Source organism: Archocentrus centrarchus, chromosome 15 (genome assembly GCF_007364275.1).
Source record: "Archocentrus centrarchus isolate MPI-CPG fArcCen1 chromosome 15, fArcCen1, whole genome shotgun sequence".
NCBI lineage: Eukaryota > Metazoa > Chordata > Actinopteri > Cichliformes > Cichlidae > Archocentrus > Archocentrus centrarchus.
This window is the reverse complement of record NC_044360.1, coordinates 6,437,493-6,452,060: the sequence shown is the minus strand read 5'-3', so window position 1 is coordinate 6,452,060 and position 14,568 is coordinate 6,437,493. Positions and strand designations below refer to the sequence as shown.

Genomic DNA, 14,568 nt, shown 5'->3' with positions numbered 1-14,568 from the left:
TTATAAGCATTAAATTAATGGGGAAAACATGGACATGGGGGCCTTCAGGATGCAGGTGGCCCTTTTCCTGCATCTGGTGGTGGAGAAGCTGACTCCAGCAGTCCTCTGCAGCCTTCACCACTCTCTGCAGAGCTTTCTTCTCTGCTGCAGAGCAGCTTCCATGCCACACAGTGATGCAGGAGCCCAGGACACTCTCTGCCACACATTTGCATATACTGGTGCCGGCATAAGCAGCAGGCACGCTGTGACTATAAGGTGTACAGTGTCAACCTATAACTCCTCTTTACCTCTTTTTTAAAAATCTATTTTTGCTTCTATTTGTAAAGTTTTGCACTCATTGTTGGCACTCTCACTTTGATGTTTAGTTACTGTAGATTGTATTATTTTTGTTGTTGCTGAAACACAATAATTTCTCTTGTGGGGTCAATAAAGTATCAGAATCAGAATCAATTTATTGTCATCATTAGATGAAACATATAATGAAAAGAAGTATCTATCTATCTATCTATCTATCTATCTATCTATCTATCTATCTATCTATCTATCTATCTATCTATCTATCTATCTATCTATCTATCTATCTATCTATCTATCCCATATAAATCCTTGAAATTATGTTTGTAGTTTAATTTTGAATACTTGTGTACCGCTCTTCTCTTCTTTTCCTCCTAGGTTCTGTTATTCTTTTCCCTTTTTTTTGCATTCAGTTTTTATGATTGTGTAATAACAATACATAATTTTTTTTTTTTTTTTTACGAAATTAAACGAAAAAGACTACACCGCAAAGAACTCTGGGAAAAACGTCAACCTTAGCCGCGGGGCTACGTCACACATGTCCGTTACGTCTCGACGTCTCTCTTTCTGGTTGGCTGTTGAAATGTCAGTTTCAGTAGCATTAGCAGACAAAATGCGGTTGTTTCTGCGTTAACTTGACTGCATGGGCGGCGAACAGAAACGCCTAAACCTCGTATAAATGTAAGTTTTTATTGCATCTCCGTATTAATTTCAAAAGATCTCATAAAATGAATATATTATCACAGCGTGCCCGCTGCTTATGTCTGCACCAATATGTATGTTGTTATTACAGAAGCTAGCTTACTACATCAGGTAATATACTCTCAGGATCTGAGGTCGTTTTATGCCCAACAAAAGTAGTGGTCATGCTAAAGCTTAGCCTTCTAAGGGCCTCCTTTCTTATGATTATTTAACGTTACTGTTGTTGGCTAGCAGCAGTGTAAAATGAGCAGCTAACACTGGCTACAAGTAATTTACGTTAGCAGGAATACGTTAAATGATATTACTGTTGTTGCTAATAGGGAATGTCTTTAAGTCGGTGGGCTCGAGTTAAGTGAGTTAGCTCTCCAACATCATGTCTTGTGCCCACCCAGGAACTTTTAGCATTCAATGATAATACAGGACAGTTATAGCTCCATACATGTTGCTTGAAAACGACACACTGTTCCTAAGTAGATGATAGCACCCATCGTATATGCTGTGGCATTTAAAGCAATGAACTATTTTCTTACTAGTTCCCCATTTTCATGAATATTTGTAGCTGGAATGACAGCAGTGATATTACACTTAGACCCAGGCTATGATAGGGCATAGCCAATTAAAAGTGAAGAGGAAGGACTTCAACCCCCTGTTGCATATTCCTTTTTAACCAAAGAGATACTGAAAGTTGAAGTGAAAATGTCACAAATGGTATTCAGCCAGTGCAGTGAGATACGTTTTGTGTGCTGTGCAGCCCCATGTTGGTCACATGTATAAGGAGCCACAGAGAAAGATTATGGCACTAAATCCATTGTAACAAGAGTAGAGTAGTTGTGTGTGAATATGTAGGCAGTAAACTAAATCCTGTTATGACAATGTATAAATGTCTAGGTCAGGCTCAAATGTGGTGTTTAACATTTAAAAAAAAAATGTAATTGTTGCAGCAAAGATTGTGTGCTTTGTTTATGAGTTGTTTTTCTGTTTCATAGCAAGCCAAAGAGATCAAAGTGAGACTTGTGTAATTTAAAAAATGGGGGCCCTGATATCTCGATGGAAGGTAAGTGAATGACAGAAAATACATCATGGTTGAATACAAGAAAGTGAAACAGAGAAAATTAATATTTCAAAAATAAAAGCAGGATGCTGGATAAAAACACAACTAGAAATTTTCTTGGTAATGATACAAATTTGAGGGGCTGGCATTTAAAAGGCTGTTTTTCATGTTTTAAGGGTGTTAAATATTGTGTAATGTGGGGTCTAAGTCATGCAGTTTTAAAAAAAATCTTAAAATATGTTGCAAAGCAAACAAACTGAAATCATTAAGGTTGGCCTATATGGGTAATCAGGTTTCTTTTTTTTTTTTTTTTTTTTTTTAATCAGGTTTCTGAAAAAGCATTCTGGTTTTTATTTGGTGTTTGACCTTAAAATTTTTTTAAATTCATTGAATTCTGATGTACTCCATCAAAATCCTCCTAGAAGCAAGTCTCATGACTTGGCAGCCATCTCGGATAAAATCTGAGTGGTTATTTTGAAGCTTAGTAAATGGGGAGAGTGCCCAATAACATTCATTCCGGTCGTCACTGAGATGTTAGAGCCTCATTTGTAGAATTGCCAGTCAAATAAAAAAAAGCTTCTCAAATTTGCCTGAAAATCAGGTTTAAAAAGCTTCTCACTAGTCATACACGCACAGTTTCATGTGGCTTGTTGTCAGCCTCTACTGTGCTTTTCCTAAATACATCCAAAACAACTTAAGTGACTTATTTCTAAATATGTATTTATTTTTATTCTCCACATGCCTTGAATAATAAAGTAAAATATTGATTCTGAATACTGATTTACAATAAAGTTTTGCATTGTATAACTACTGTGAGACAGTTTGGGTATGATAACTATGAACAGACTGAGCTTGGCACACAAGCTAGATGATATGCTATTTTTAGACATGCTAGGCAAGTCAAAGGGGAAGAAAAAGAGAGGCAAGTAGGCACAATGAGAGACTGTGCAATAGTGAAGTGACTGGTCTTTGTTCTCACTCAGAAATGTGAAATCAAACATCACATTTACTATTTTTTTCACATTTGCAATTTATTTAGTGAAACAGAAGAGCATACTATGAAAGACATTTAGCATAGCCAGGCTTTCTTTGCTTGACAGAACCTAAAACCCCAGTGAGAGGTAACGGATATCACAATGGTCATTATCAACTTTTTCTGTTTAGCCAGGCTTTCTGCTTCAGGCTTTGTGCACTCTCTCATAAAAAGTGATGTTTCATGCATCACATGACACTTCTACACAAAAATCATCCCAACGAGTACCACATACTCCAGTCAGAGAGGTTAGCAGAGAATGATGATAAATCTCTGATAAAAATGTATAAAGATCATAAAACATAACAGTAAAATGCAACACTGTTGCAAATCATACAGGGAATTAATGGTTCATTTCTAACATGATGGCTGCTCGTTACAGCTTTGAAGCTTTAAACTGGGTACATTTGAACATTAAAGGGTTATTTCCGACAGCCTAATAAAGGAGATGTGGAAACCACTTGAGTTTGTCAGCAGATCAAAGTGAAATTAATTTTATTGATTGAACAGGTATTCTTGGCAGTAAATAGCCTGCAAATGTCAATTTTCTAATCTGTGATCTAGTAGTTGCATTTCCAGCAGTGCAAAAGAGATTTAGCTAAAGGTTAGAATCTATAACAAAAATATTTATACAATTTCTGCATCATCAACTGTTGATGGTAATGCACAGTTTGCACTGCTGTAACTTTAAAGCTGGGCTTCATTCCTTAGGTCAGTAAGGTGTAGTTTGACAGCTTGCGCATATAAATTGTATTCCCCCAGCAGAGAATCTGTCTCATATATTACACTTAAAACATGCTGTAAATAAAAGAATCAGTGAAAATGTGGTGCTTGTCGAGTTCTTTAACAATAAACGAATAAAAATATGATCACATGCATAGGTGGCAGAATGATTTCTTTCTTTCTTTTTTTAAATATATACAAATTAACAGTGCTTCCAGGCAATTTTAAAACAAAATGCTGAACATAACCTGGTAGCCAGGTAAAAAGAGAGCCACGTTTGTGACGCAGATAATTTCAAGCTCAAAAAAGCACACTGACCTCATCTAATCTCACTCTGCAGCAGACCCCTCAGGACCTGAACTCTTGATAAATCACAGGAGTTCAGTGTTTACTGACAAATCAGCCAATTTAGTCAACCAACATCTGAAGTTGTTGGTTGGCAGATAAAGCTAATGGAGATTTTTCTGATCTTTGTCCTCAATCCAGACAAAGCCAACAACAGTTGAGCAGCTGGAGAACCTGGACAAGGTACTGACTATATATACTTTTTACCTGATTTTTTTCAGGGTATTTTATCAGTGTTTTAAGTTTATTAAAATATAATTTGGTGTACCATCTGGAAACAGTAACTAATATGGTGCTGGAAAACACTTTAAACCCAAGTAAATGCCTTAGTAGTAAGTTTTTCTTTCAGTGCATACATAGCCTTTAACCCCCATCTTTCTCTTGTAGGAGATTAAAGAGCTGGAAGAGTTTAGAGCCAAAAACCAGCGCCTGCAAAAGGTAATGTCAGCAAAACATTAAAGATCTGTAGTTGTATTCTTGAACTGTCCGTTCTTTTCCTCATTGATATGTTTGTATGTATCTGTCTGCAGCTATGGATTGGCCGGTTGCTTCTTTACTCATCTGTCCTTTACCTGTTGACCTCTCTGGTCGTCTACTGTCTCTACCTCCCCGAGCATTGGTTGCAGAGAGTAGCCATGGGCCTACCTTTCTTCATATACCCTGTGCTGTGAGTGCCAGCGTTGCTTTTCACAATCATTCACAACTTTGTCCAGTGTATAGATGTGCTGTTTTTATTTGCTACAGTTACTTTTTGATGTGTCAAAGTAAAATAGAATTTTCATAGTAGGTTTTATTATTTTCCACGAATGTGATAAGCTTTGAGCAGAGAAAAGTGTTTGCATCGTTTGAATCTGAAGTTAGTGAAAATAATTTTCTTCTCTCTCGGCATTTCTCTCTGGCTCTTCACCAGCGTGTGGTTCATCAGAAAGTTATTGATTTTCCTCTTCTCCAAACGCACTGAAAGAAACAGTAAGCAATCTTTGTCTGTTAAGCTGAAACTGCACATATTATTTTCAGGCTTTTGTTAAGGCAGAGGTTGCCTCCCATAAGGTAATATGGCCTTGGATCAGGAAACTGTAGCTTCAAAACAGACAATGCCAAACATTACAATAAAGAGGAAAAAAAATAAACAGGAAATAGGTGCATTGAGTGAGTAAGGTAAAAAGTATGATAAAAATCTGCAGTTACCTTAAAGCCTTCCACAGTTATGCCACTCATAGTTGAGCAGTGGACTGAAAAATGGCTTGATGAGTGATGGGTGATTGTCCATGCTTACAGAATTGTTTTCTTACCACTTCCTGCCTTTACAAATCCTACATACTGCTGAGCTGAAAGTACAAAATGGCATAATTTGATCACTGTTCTACCCTCTTTATTTCTTGAGCTATTTCAACATCTCGTAGCTAAGATATTTTAAGATATTAGCTTAATCACATCTGGAGTATACAGCAGTTCAGAGTGTGTTGTATTTTCAGAGCACAGGTTGATGAAAAGGAGCTCACTGAACATGTTCAGTTGACTGAAGTTATTTACGCTCCTTTTTTTTTTTTTTAGGTGAAAAACTTGAAGATTTAAAGGCTGCCAAAAAAAAGATTGTAAGTATTGAATCCTTCTCTGTAATTCTTTTGTATTATTCTTGTCAGTATGAGTTGTGGCAGTGTGGCTGAAAAATTGTAAGATTTCCCACTTAGTTGTGTTGTGTTTCTTGTCATGATTGCAATGGCTTGTCAGATCTGAATTTCCACTCGTTCTCAGGACCCTCTCTGGTTTTATATTCTGTCACTTTATGGCGCCTGCAACAAGCTTAGAAAACAGCTGTGTGGGTCAATTCTTTTATATTCTGTATGTAATTTATCATCACACCGTCTAGATTTTTATAGCACAAGAAGAAAATCATTCTGGGCCTTTTTTTATTCCTTATCTATTGTTCTCTTATCCAAGTCTGGATCTTGTAACTTAGGTTTCCCTCTTTTGTCCTTCCAGCTTGAGGAGGTGATGGAGACAGAAACCTACAAAAATGCCAAGCTCATCCTGGAACGCTTTGATCCTGAAGCTAAGAAGAAAGCTGTGAGTTTTTCACTTGATTTTCATCTTATCTGTTGATTCTTGTATTGTTTTTTTGTTTTGTTTTGTTTCACGTTGCTCCCGTTTGTTTTGCTGCAGGAACTGGAGGCAACTCCAGTGCGTTCTCAGATAACTCCCAGGCCGGGACAAGGTACCGCTTCTATCTGTACAGAATGCTTCTTAATTTTATTTGGAAAGGTTCTGATCCGGGATGTGAAAGTGTAGAGCTCCAAAAAGTGATTTCTGTGATAGGATACACAAATCATATTCATGCCTCTGGAAGAGAACAAATGAGGTAATGAATTTCTTTACCCTCTGCAGAGATTCGGCAGAGGGGGGTGGCAATGAGACCCATGCCAATGGGCACCCCGCCTGCAATGGTCATGACTCCTCCAGCTGGAGCACGGCCCCTACTGGGACCAGCAGGCACACCCGTGGGTAAGGAGACAAAATGAGATGCTTTAAGTATAATAATGTATCCTATAGTATTCCTGAGATCTCATGCCATGCCCACATAGCTTACTACAGTTTGTCAGTTGAAATGCCTCTAAAAGGAATATTCAGCATCAGAATCTATATGAAGGTAGAGGCCATAGGCACAGTGCTGCAGTTGCCTGTGACTTAGTTCTCTTAGATGCTAGTTTGTGTCTAGCTCTTGTGTTGCCTTTCCAACAGAATATGTTCTTCTCTCAGCTCCAGGAGGACCACCAGAGAGATCTGCTCTGTCTGCCTCCGTCCTCCAGGGGGCAATACCTAGGACCCCTTCCTCCCCGATGCCAGGTGAGTTGTGATGCCTTTCAGTGCATCTCGGCTTGAATTCATGTATTTTTGCATGACAAAAAAACCCATCTGCATTAGCCTCAATTTACCTTTGAGGTTAACCTGCAGAAATGTTTCAAGGTAGTAATTTAGGCAGTGTATAAGTGTATGGGGCTGGCCAAAAGACTGCAAACTGTTTTTATTAAAGCCAGAATTTAATTTATATTAAACCATCAATATTATGCATATAATTACAATTTGTCTGCATTAATCTTCATGTGTGGACTTATTTGCAGGTATGCACCCTCCAGGTCCTCCATTAGCTAGACCCATCTTGCCCAAAGACAGGGGAGCTGTGGACAGAGTCATTGAGTACTTGGTAGGGGACGGACCACAGAACAGGTGAAGATCCTTTTGGGATGAACAGACCTTTGCAGAATTAGCTTATACCAAACTGATGTAGCAGTCTCTACAAGGTTGTGCTGCTACTAAGGGAAGAACAGTTCTTCCCTTAGTATTAAAATGACTGGTGGTAAAGGTAACATTACTTTATTGTTCAAGCTCTGCAGGTTGTACCTGAATGATCTGTATGAAAATTAACTCCATAACAAAAAAAAAATTACACATGTATCCACCCCACACTGGCAGGTGCTAGGCTGAAAAGCTAAGCTCTGCTTTTATCTGTATATATGTGTGGTAAATGTGTAAAACATAATTATCTCCTAACCAACAAAACCTGCTTAAATATAGGAATTTATTCATAAAAATCCATAATGTGTCAAATTGCAAAAGTTGGAAATGGAACATTAAAATCTAGCACAAGATCAGCAGCACAATACATGCAGACACTGTCAGCATGTTGTTTAGAATGTAAATATGAGGATTTAACCAAGATCCATTTGTTTCATAGAATTTGACGCTTCAGTGATCACAGTGAAGCCCAGCAAATATGATTTTTTTTTTCCTTTCATATTTCCTTCAGAATTCAATCATCACATTGTTAGCAGGATGTACAGGATCTTACTCATGCATTCACTGTTGTTTAGTGTTCAGCTGCAGCTATATGTGTTTACCACATATGTCTCTTATAGTTATTAAATGTCATCTGGTGGGATAAAAAAAAACTATGGGAAATTATGAAAATCACTGAAAAATATAAGGCACAGGTTTAATTGTTACTAAATAACTCCTGGAATGCACTGCTCATCATTTCCCTCTATATTTCTCTGTACCTTCTTGTTTCCTGTAGATATGCACTGATCTGCCAGCAGTGTTTTTCTCATAATGGCATGGCTCTGAAAGAAGAGTTTGAATATCTAGGTAAGTTCAGAAACACATAATTGGATTTTTGAAGGGCTTTTTCAGTTAAGAAGGAAGCGATTGTGGGGGGAGTTTTGAGATTAAAAAAACAAAACAAAACTGCATCTTGACTTCCCAACAGCTCGCTGAAAGCTCAGATTCCTGCTAAAGTGTTCCCATGCTAAGTAAGGTTTCAGGGTTCTGTAACCATCTGCTGCATATAATGGGACAGTCCAAAAACATGATGAAAACCAGGACACTTGTGCACATGTGAATGTACTGTTGGAACCTGTGTAATACAAAACTTAAGCAATCTTTGTGTTATTTCTTTTTATTAGTCTTTCACACTCTGTCTCTCCTCCTCCTCCCTCTCTCTCCGCCCCCTTCCTTTAGCATTTCGTTGTGCGTATTGCTACGTTATGAATCCAGCCAGGAAGACTCGCCCTCAGGCTCCCCGTCTTCCAGAGTTCAGCTTTGAGAAGAGGCTGCGAGCAGAATCGCGTTCACCTGAGCGTTCTGGGACAGACACAGAGGAGAGCACGCCACCTTCTGGAGGTACTGGGAAGCTCATCACACAAACGCACGCAATACAGGTGTCATTTTTGCCTCAGGGGTGAATGTGAACACGTGTTGAACTCTAATCAAGCAAATGCTAGATGTTGTTAGGACCAATCCTAAAACTGTCTGCTTAGAGGAACAGTCATTGTTTGATTTTTGAAGTCAGGATTTGATAAAATAATAATTAAGAAAATTGGTTCATATTTGAATCTAAGAATCTGGTTACGCAATTTTGAGGTTCCATTTATGCCAAAAGTATGTTCGGGTGTGAATCACTTTGAACTGTAGTCAGCAGTGATGAAATGATTTTGACAATCAGATGCTGAGGTTGTTGGTTGGATTTGTTGCATGTTGTTTGACAGTTGACAGTGAATTCTAATTTGTGATCCTGACTTCAAATTCCAAGGAGTTCTTTTGTAGAGTGTAACCTCGGCTGGAGGAGGAGGGTTTTGTGTATAGGTTTAGCACCCCTACCATGTAAAAAGCAAATTGCTCCAGAAACAAACACAGTGAACACACCATTTATAACGAAGATGGCATCAAGTGGTGAAGGCTTTATGCCCCCTGCAGAGCAAAGAGGAGTAAGAAGAACGGAACAAAGTTAGTGACAGAGTATTATCCATTTTAAATTTTAATAGACACTCACAGTCCAACTGAGTAAGACCTTATATAACTTTTTAGCAAAGGTAGGGACAGGAGATATTTCATCTTTCCTAGAGGGAAATTATTCATATACACTCAACATCTTTGACACTTGACTGCAGTAGTCAAATGGCAGGAAGAACGACACATTCCTAACAGTACAGTCAAACATGATGCCAATATTTTTGGCATAAATGGGACCTCATATGCAGTCTTACACTTACATTCTCCTGAGCATCTTTGCTATTTCTTCCATGTCCTAACCACCTCTGTAAAATACCTCCCCACAACGCACCGTTGTTTGATTTTCTCAGTGTTAATGATGCCAAGCTTCTATCCTTTTTAAGTTTTTCCTGAGCAACAAGCCAGATGAGGCAAGACACCACAAAACTTTAAATGTTACCATCCTCTTTGTTAGAGGGAGAAACTGTAATTTTGAAATGAAGCAATGCAGCTCAAATGAGTCAGATAAGAAAAGTTTCCTGTGGCCACGTTGTTGCTCATTGTCATGGAGCTTCACAGTTCAACTTTTAGCCAATCTAATTGTAGAAAAACAATAACAACAAAATTTCTTGGCTTGGTATCAGCTTCACAGTGTTGGAATGTGACATACCAGTCAGAGTGGTAACATTATTTAAAAAAAATAGCAGCAGTTCAGCATGTATTTCAGTCAACAGTTTGTCAAAGTCTGCATTCATGAAGGTTCCACAGCACATTTCCACTGACCAGTGGGTTTAACAGTGTGATCTTGCCTCTAGCGAAAGCTCCAGCTCTGTGGAATTTGGTCCACAGTTTCCCGATCCAGCAGAGACCAGAGACCCCTCAAACTCGACCTCTGCGGAGTCCAGGTTCCCCAGGCCCTTCTCTCCCTGCACTGTGTAATCTGGCATAATTTGAACTGATTTGATGGATTTGATTATCACCAAATGGGTCCATTTTCCTTTGCTGTAGAATCCATAACACTGTAGAATGCAGCCAAATGCAAATCCCAGACTGCTACCAATAATCAGACTAAAGCAATGATGGGTGTCAGATGGTGATGATGTCACCAGACCTGGGTCTAATAGTGTTCATAAATGGATTTTATCCTATAAAAATAAATAAAGTGAAAGTTGTATGCTTCTGACAGCTGATCCTGTACAACTCAAACTAAGTATTGGTTACATTAAATTTAACCAAATGTGAGGCACTTTCTGGATTTATAACTTGACTTTGATTTGCCTTATTTGACCCAGGTTTGGTGTTCACTGAGTGTGCAAAATATTTAGACCATCTTCCTAATTGAGTAATATTTTTTTTCATGCCTACAGTATGTAGAGATTTGTTTTTAATTTTTTTTTCTCTGTTAAGTCCAAAAGCGATCAGAGTTTTCACCTGATACATTTCAGTTTCTAAAAAGTGTTAAATATTTTGTGCACAAAGTATCTTTTTTTGACTGCTGATTTAATCCCCATTTGGATGGGATATATGTATATATATTTTTAGGGGGAGTTCAATTCAATTTAATATCCAAACGCTGTTTTCTTTTGCCCCATTAGCATATTTTACCCAATTTTATTCACGGTGCAGCGTATCTCCTATTTGGTGTGCCTTTTGTTCATCCTTTAATTTAAGCCCCATTTGTACAGACAACCTGTACTGTGACTCAAATATCTGCATTTCCACTTATGTCAGAAGGTGAGGTGTGTAATGTGATTATTGCCCATCTCCCCCTGAAATATAAATCCTGTCCAAACAGAGATAAAGTCTTCCTTTTGCCACAGTTTAGCTCTACTAGACATGTCTGTGTAATGGACTAATTTAGATGGTCAGTATAATTTGATTTCCTTTTTTTCCCCCAGAATTCAAGTGAGTCATGCCTGTCACTGTATTAATCATTATTAATTATATTGATTCTTAAAATGTAACAACCTTATGTTCTTGAGGTGTGTATCTGCACACCATAACCTCTGGTATTGACATTCCTGTTTTAGTTATCCTCCTGGGGTTTTGATTGATGGAAGAAGGAAGATTTCTGGGTGTGGTAGTAAAGCTCCTTATATTGCCTGCTCTTTCCAAATCTGTTTGTATTATCAACTTTTGTAAGCTTACAGGAATGTTAATGTTAACAACGGGAATGCTGCTAATTTTCTTGATTACTTGATCCAAGAAACCAATCATTTGTTGTACTGCAAACTCTTCACGCTGGCCCAAAGCTTGCCCTTTCTCTCTCGTGCTTCCCTTGTGTTACCATTTTGCTTCGTAGTTATATACATGTCTTACTTGCGTGTTTTCTCCTCAGATGAAAAAGAGATGGGAGAAGGCGAAGGAATCGCTAAAGAAGTAGAGAGCAAGAGCCAATCAGAGGAGCAAGATTATCTACAGCAGCAGCAGGAGGAGGAGGAGAAGGAAGAAGAAATGGTTCAGGAAGAGGTGGCAGAGGAGGAATCGGAGCAGAGTCACAGCAGCCTCTGTGAGACAGAAGCTCAGCCATCGTAGTTTCAAAGAGCCCAGAAACGGTCCAGAGAGATGTGATTGTTCTGTACAGACAGAAGGTGATGGTATTGGCCAGGATGGTTATTGGCAGTTAAAAGCAACATTGATGGACAAGGACTGCTACCACTGTTATTTCTATTTATTAGTAAAATTGTCCAATAGTTTTGCCATAAACGATGCCAAGGCATCTTGGTCTTACAGTTTGATGTGGTGACTGGGATGGTGTCAGACTGAGACTTGTAGTTTTAAGTTTAAGACTGTTTCTTTGTAGTGTAGTTGGGTGGTTGGTCATATTGCTCTATAGGTGCACTGACTAACTTAATGTAGTTGGATGCGGTGTGCTTTTGATAAGGAAAAATGTTTTTAGATTAAACTGCTGGTTCACACTTTGTTTGTCCTCAGATGCTTTTAAAAGAGGATTACTGCTGTTTGAAATTACTGCCTGAAGTGGGTGAGAATGTCAGATGATTGTAGCAAAAGGTCAGCACAAACACTCCCGATCCAATATGGAAAACTTTGGATTTACCTACACTATCCAAGCATCTGACATACATGACACAAAGTCCATCTCAGGATAAACCTGTTGTGAATCAGGACATCATCTGTTGTGTTTACAGTATGTGCATACAAGTATGCTGTTAGGTGTCAGGCTGCTGCTGTAGCTTTTTCTTCTATTTTTAAATCCCACAATCCCCAATATTTTAGCCTAATAATAGAAACATCCAACTCTTTGGATACCTTCTGTTGTAGTCATGTTTACCCGACACTGATGCATGTATGCATTTTATCCCCGTGATTTTTTTTTTCTCTTTTCTTTTCATTCTATTTGAGCATCTTGTCCCAGACTGTCAACAATGAGGTACAAGCAGTTAGTTGCATTTAGGCCTGTTTGGAGCAAAAGTACTGAAACTGAATGCTGAATGAGGAATAAACCAGAGTGTAGCCAATATTGCATCAAGAGAATGAAAACAGTTGCAGAAGCTGTAGTCTGTTCACTAAAAAAAAATCATTCTCACTTTTTTAAAGGCTGCAGAAAATGGCTTTCAATAATGTTTAGCTTCAGCTGTTACCCTGATGTGTGTGCTTTACCAAAGGAATGAACAGGAAAGGAAAATGCATAACACAGAAAATTGAGACTAAACAAACTTTTTCACCAAAATTTTAACAATTTTTGGTGGCACAGTGGTTTGCCTTGTTGACTCACAGGAAGAAGGTTCTGGGTTCGAATCCACCATCTGGCCGGGGCCTTTCTGTGTGGGGTTTGGATGTTTTCCCTGTGTCTGCGTGGGTCCTATCCGGGCACTCCGGGCCCATCAGATCAGGAAAATTTGACTTGACAGAAACAAGTTGACGCTGTGCTTTTCCTCGCCATCTTTTAGCACATTACATTTGAACTAAGCTCTTACTTTTAATTAAAGTCTGTGAGATTGCCTGTCAAAGAATAGCCTGACTTTAACATTAGCATTGATGAGCTACGGTAACAATGAAAATGTTGCTGAATAAACTGAACTGCTGAGTACTTGGCAAGCAGCAAGAACAAACAACTCTGAGCTAAAACTGCCAGTTTATCTGTATGTATGTGGTCATTGCCAATTGTTTTACTTAGCCAGGATTATAATTTGCCAAATGCATTGTTTTATCTGTATTTCATGACTTCATTTGCACTGAGTTTTATTTTATTTATTTGGCTATACAGTGTTTAAATTCTAGATCAGACATTGCTGCACTGGTTTTAAACATTTTAGTCACTTAACCTTTTATTGCCATTGTATTCATAGGTATTTAAGTATAGGCCTTGATTCAGGTTCTGTAGACGTTAAGTCATGAACTATTTAAAAGGTTTTCGTCTGTGTGCTTGCATTCATTTACAATGTTCACAGTAGGTACCTGGTGCCATCATTCTAAGTCGTAGCTGTAGCTGAAGGGATGGGAATTCATGCTTCATTTGGTCAGCACTAGCACTTTGTGCTGTTATTAAATGGAACCAGAAGAAATGGTGAGTGTCTATGCAAATATAAATAGCCTGTGTCATTTGTGATGTACCAGTTTGGTCCCAGAAACACACTCTGGTGAAATGGGCAAAATATTTTTTCCAGAAGTTGGCTGTAAGGATTGAGACAGCCCAAAGAATCCAGAGGCAGGAATGTTTTTGGTTAAGCCTTGATTAAATGTTAAGGAGAGAACAGTTTGTGAATTTGGAGTTTCTTGTCTTGACACCTTGAGTACTGCTTGAAATTTTGATTTTTGTCCAAGTATTTCCCTTCACCAGACTGCTTTGTTTACCTAAGTTGGAAATAATGTTACCTGCACCACCTTACTGACTCGTGGTTAGCTGAATGCTTCCAATATAAACATTTTTGTCTTTTTACATGCTGGTGAAATAGGAGGCTGTCAGTTTAATATTTAAACAATTTCCCAGATCTTCAACATGTTGTCTCACACCCTGATGTGTAATACCTGTTTCTTTTGCATTTGTAGTTTTGTTTTTGCTCTGCTAGATTTATCAAATGGATTTCTGCCAATGCTGTTTGTCATTAAATGTGCGCTTGGCACGCCTAATAAAGTTTTTCAACAACAAAAGAAAGCAATACTGGTGTTTTGTGAATTGTGTTGATTCTTAAAG

General features: G+C 38.3%; 1 protein-coding gene across 1 annotated transcript; it reads left to right on the top strand.

The window, feature by feature from the left end:
- The first annotated feature begins 830 nt into the window (after nt 1–830).
- lnpk (lunapark, ER junction formation factor) lies at nt 831–14,525 on the top strand. Its single transcript, XM_030747983.1, has 15 exons — nt 831–975; nt 1,983–2,050; nt 4,290–4,331; nt 4,536–4,586; nt 4,679–4,815; nt 5,059–5,117; nt 5,703–5,743; nt 6,132–6,215; nt 6,312–6,363; nt 6,534–6,650; nt 6,906–6,992; nt 7,268–7,373; nt 8,221–8,291; nt 8,664–8,825; nt 11,752–14,525. Exons 2-15 carry the CDS (start codon nt 2,024–2,026, stop codon nt 11,946–11,948), a joined length of 1,233 nt encoding a protein of 410 aa, XP_030603843.1. The 5' UTR covers nt 831–975; nt 1,983–2,023; the 3' UTR covers nt 11,949–14,525.
- Nucleotides 14,526–14,568: the final 43 nt, after the last annotated feature.

What these genes read in the sequence shown, in the direction of transcription:
- lnpk (XM_030747983.1), top strand. Translation starts at nt 2,024, where the DNA reads ATGGGGGCCCTGATATCTCGATGGAAG. An exon ending in AGCTGGAGAACCTGGACAAG is followed by an intron (nt 4,332 to 4,535) that starts GTACTGACTATA and finishes TTTCTCTTGTAG; the next exon opens with GAGATTAAAGAGCTGGAAGA. An exon ending in ACCAGCAGGCACACCCGTGG is followed by an intron (nt 6,651 to 6,905) that starts GTAAGGAGACAA and finishes TTCTTCTCTCAG; the next exon opens with CTCCAGGAGGACCACCAGAG.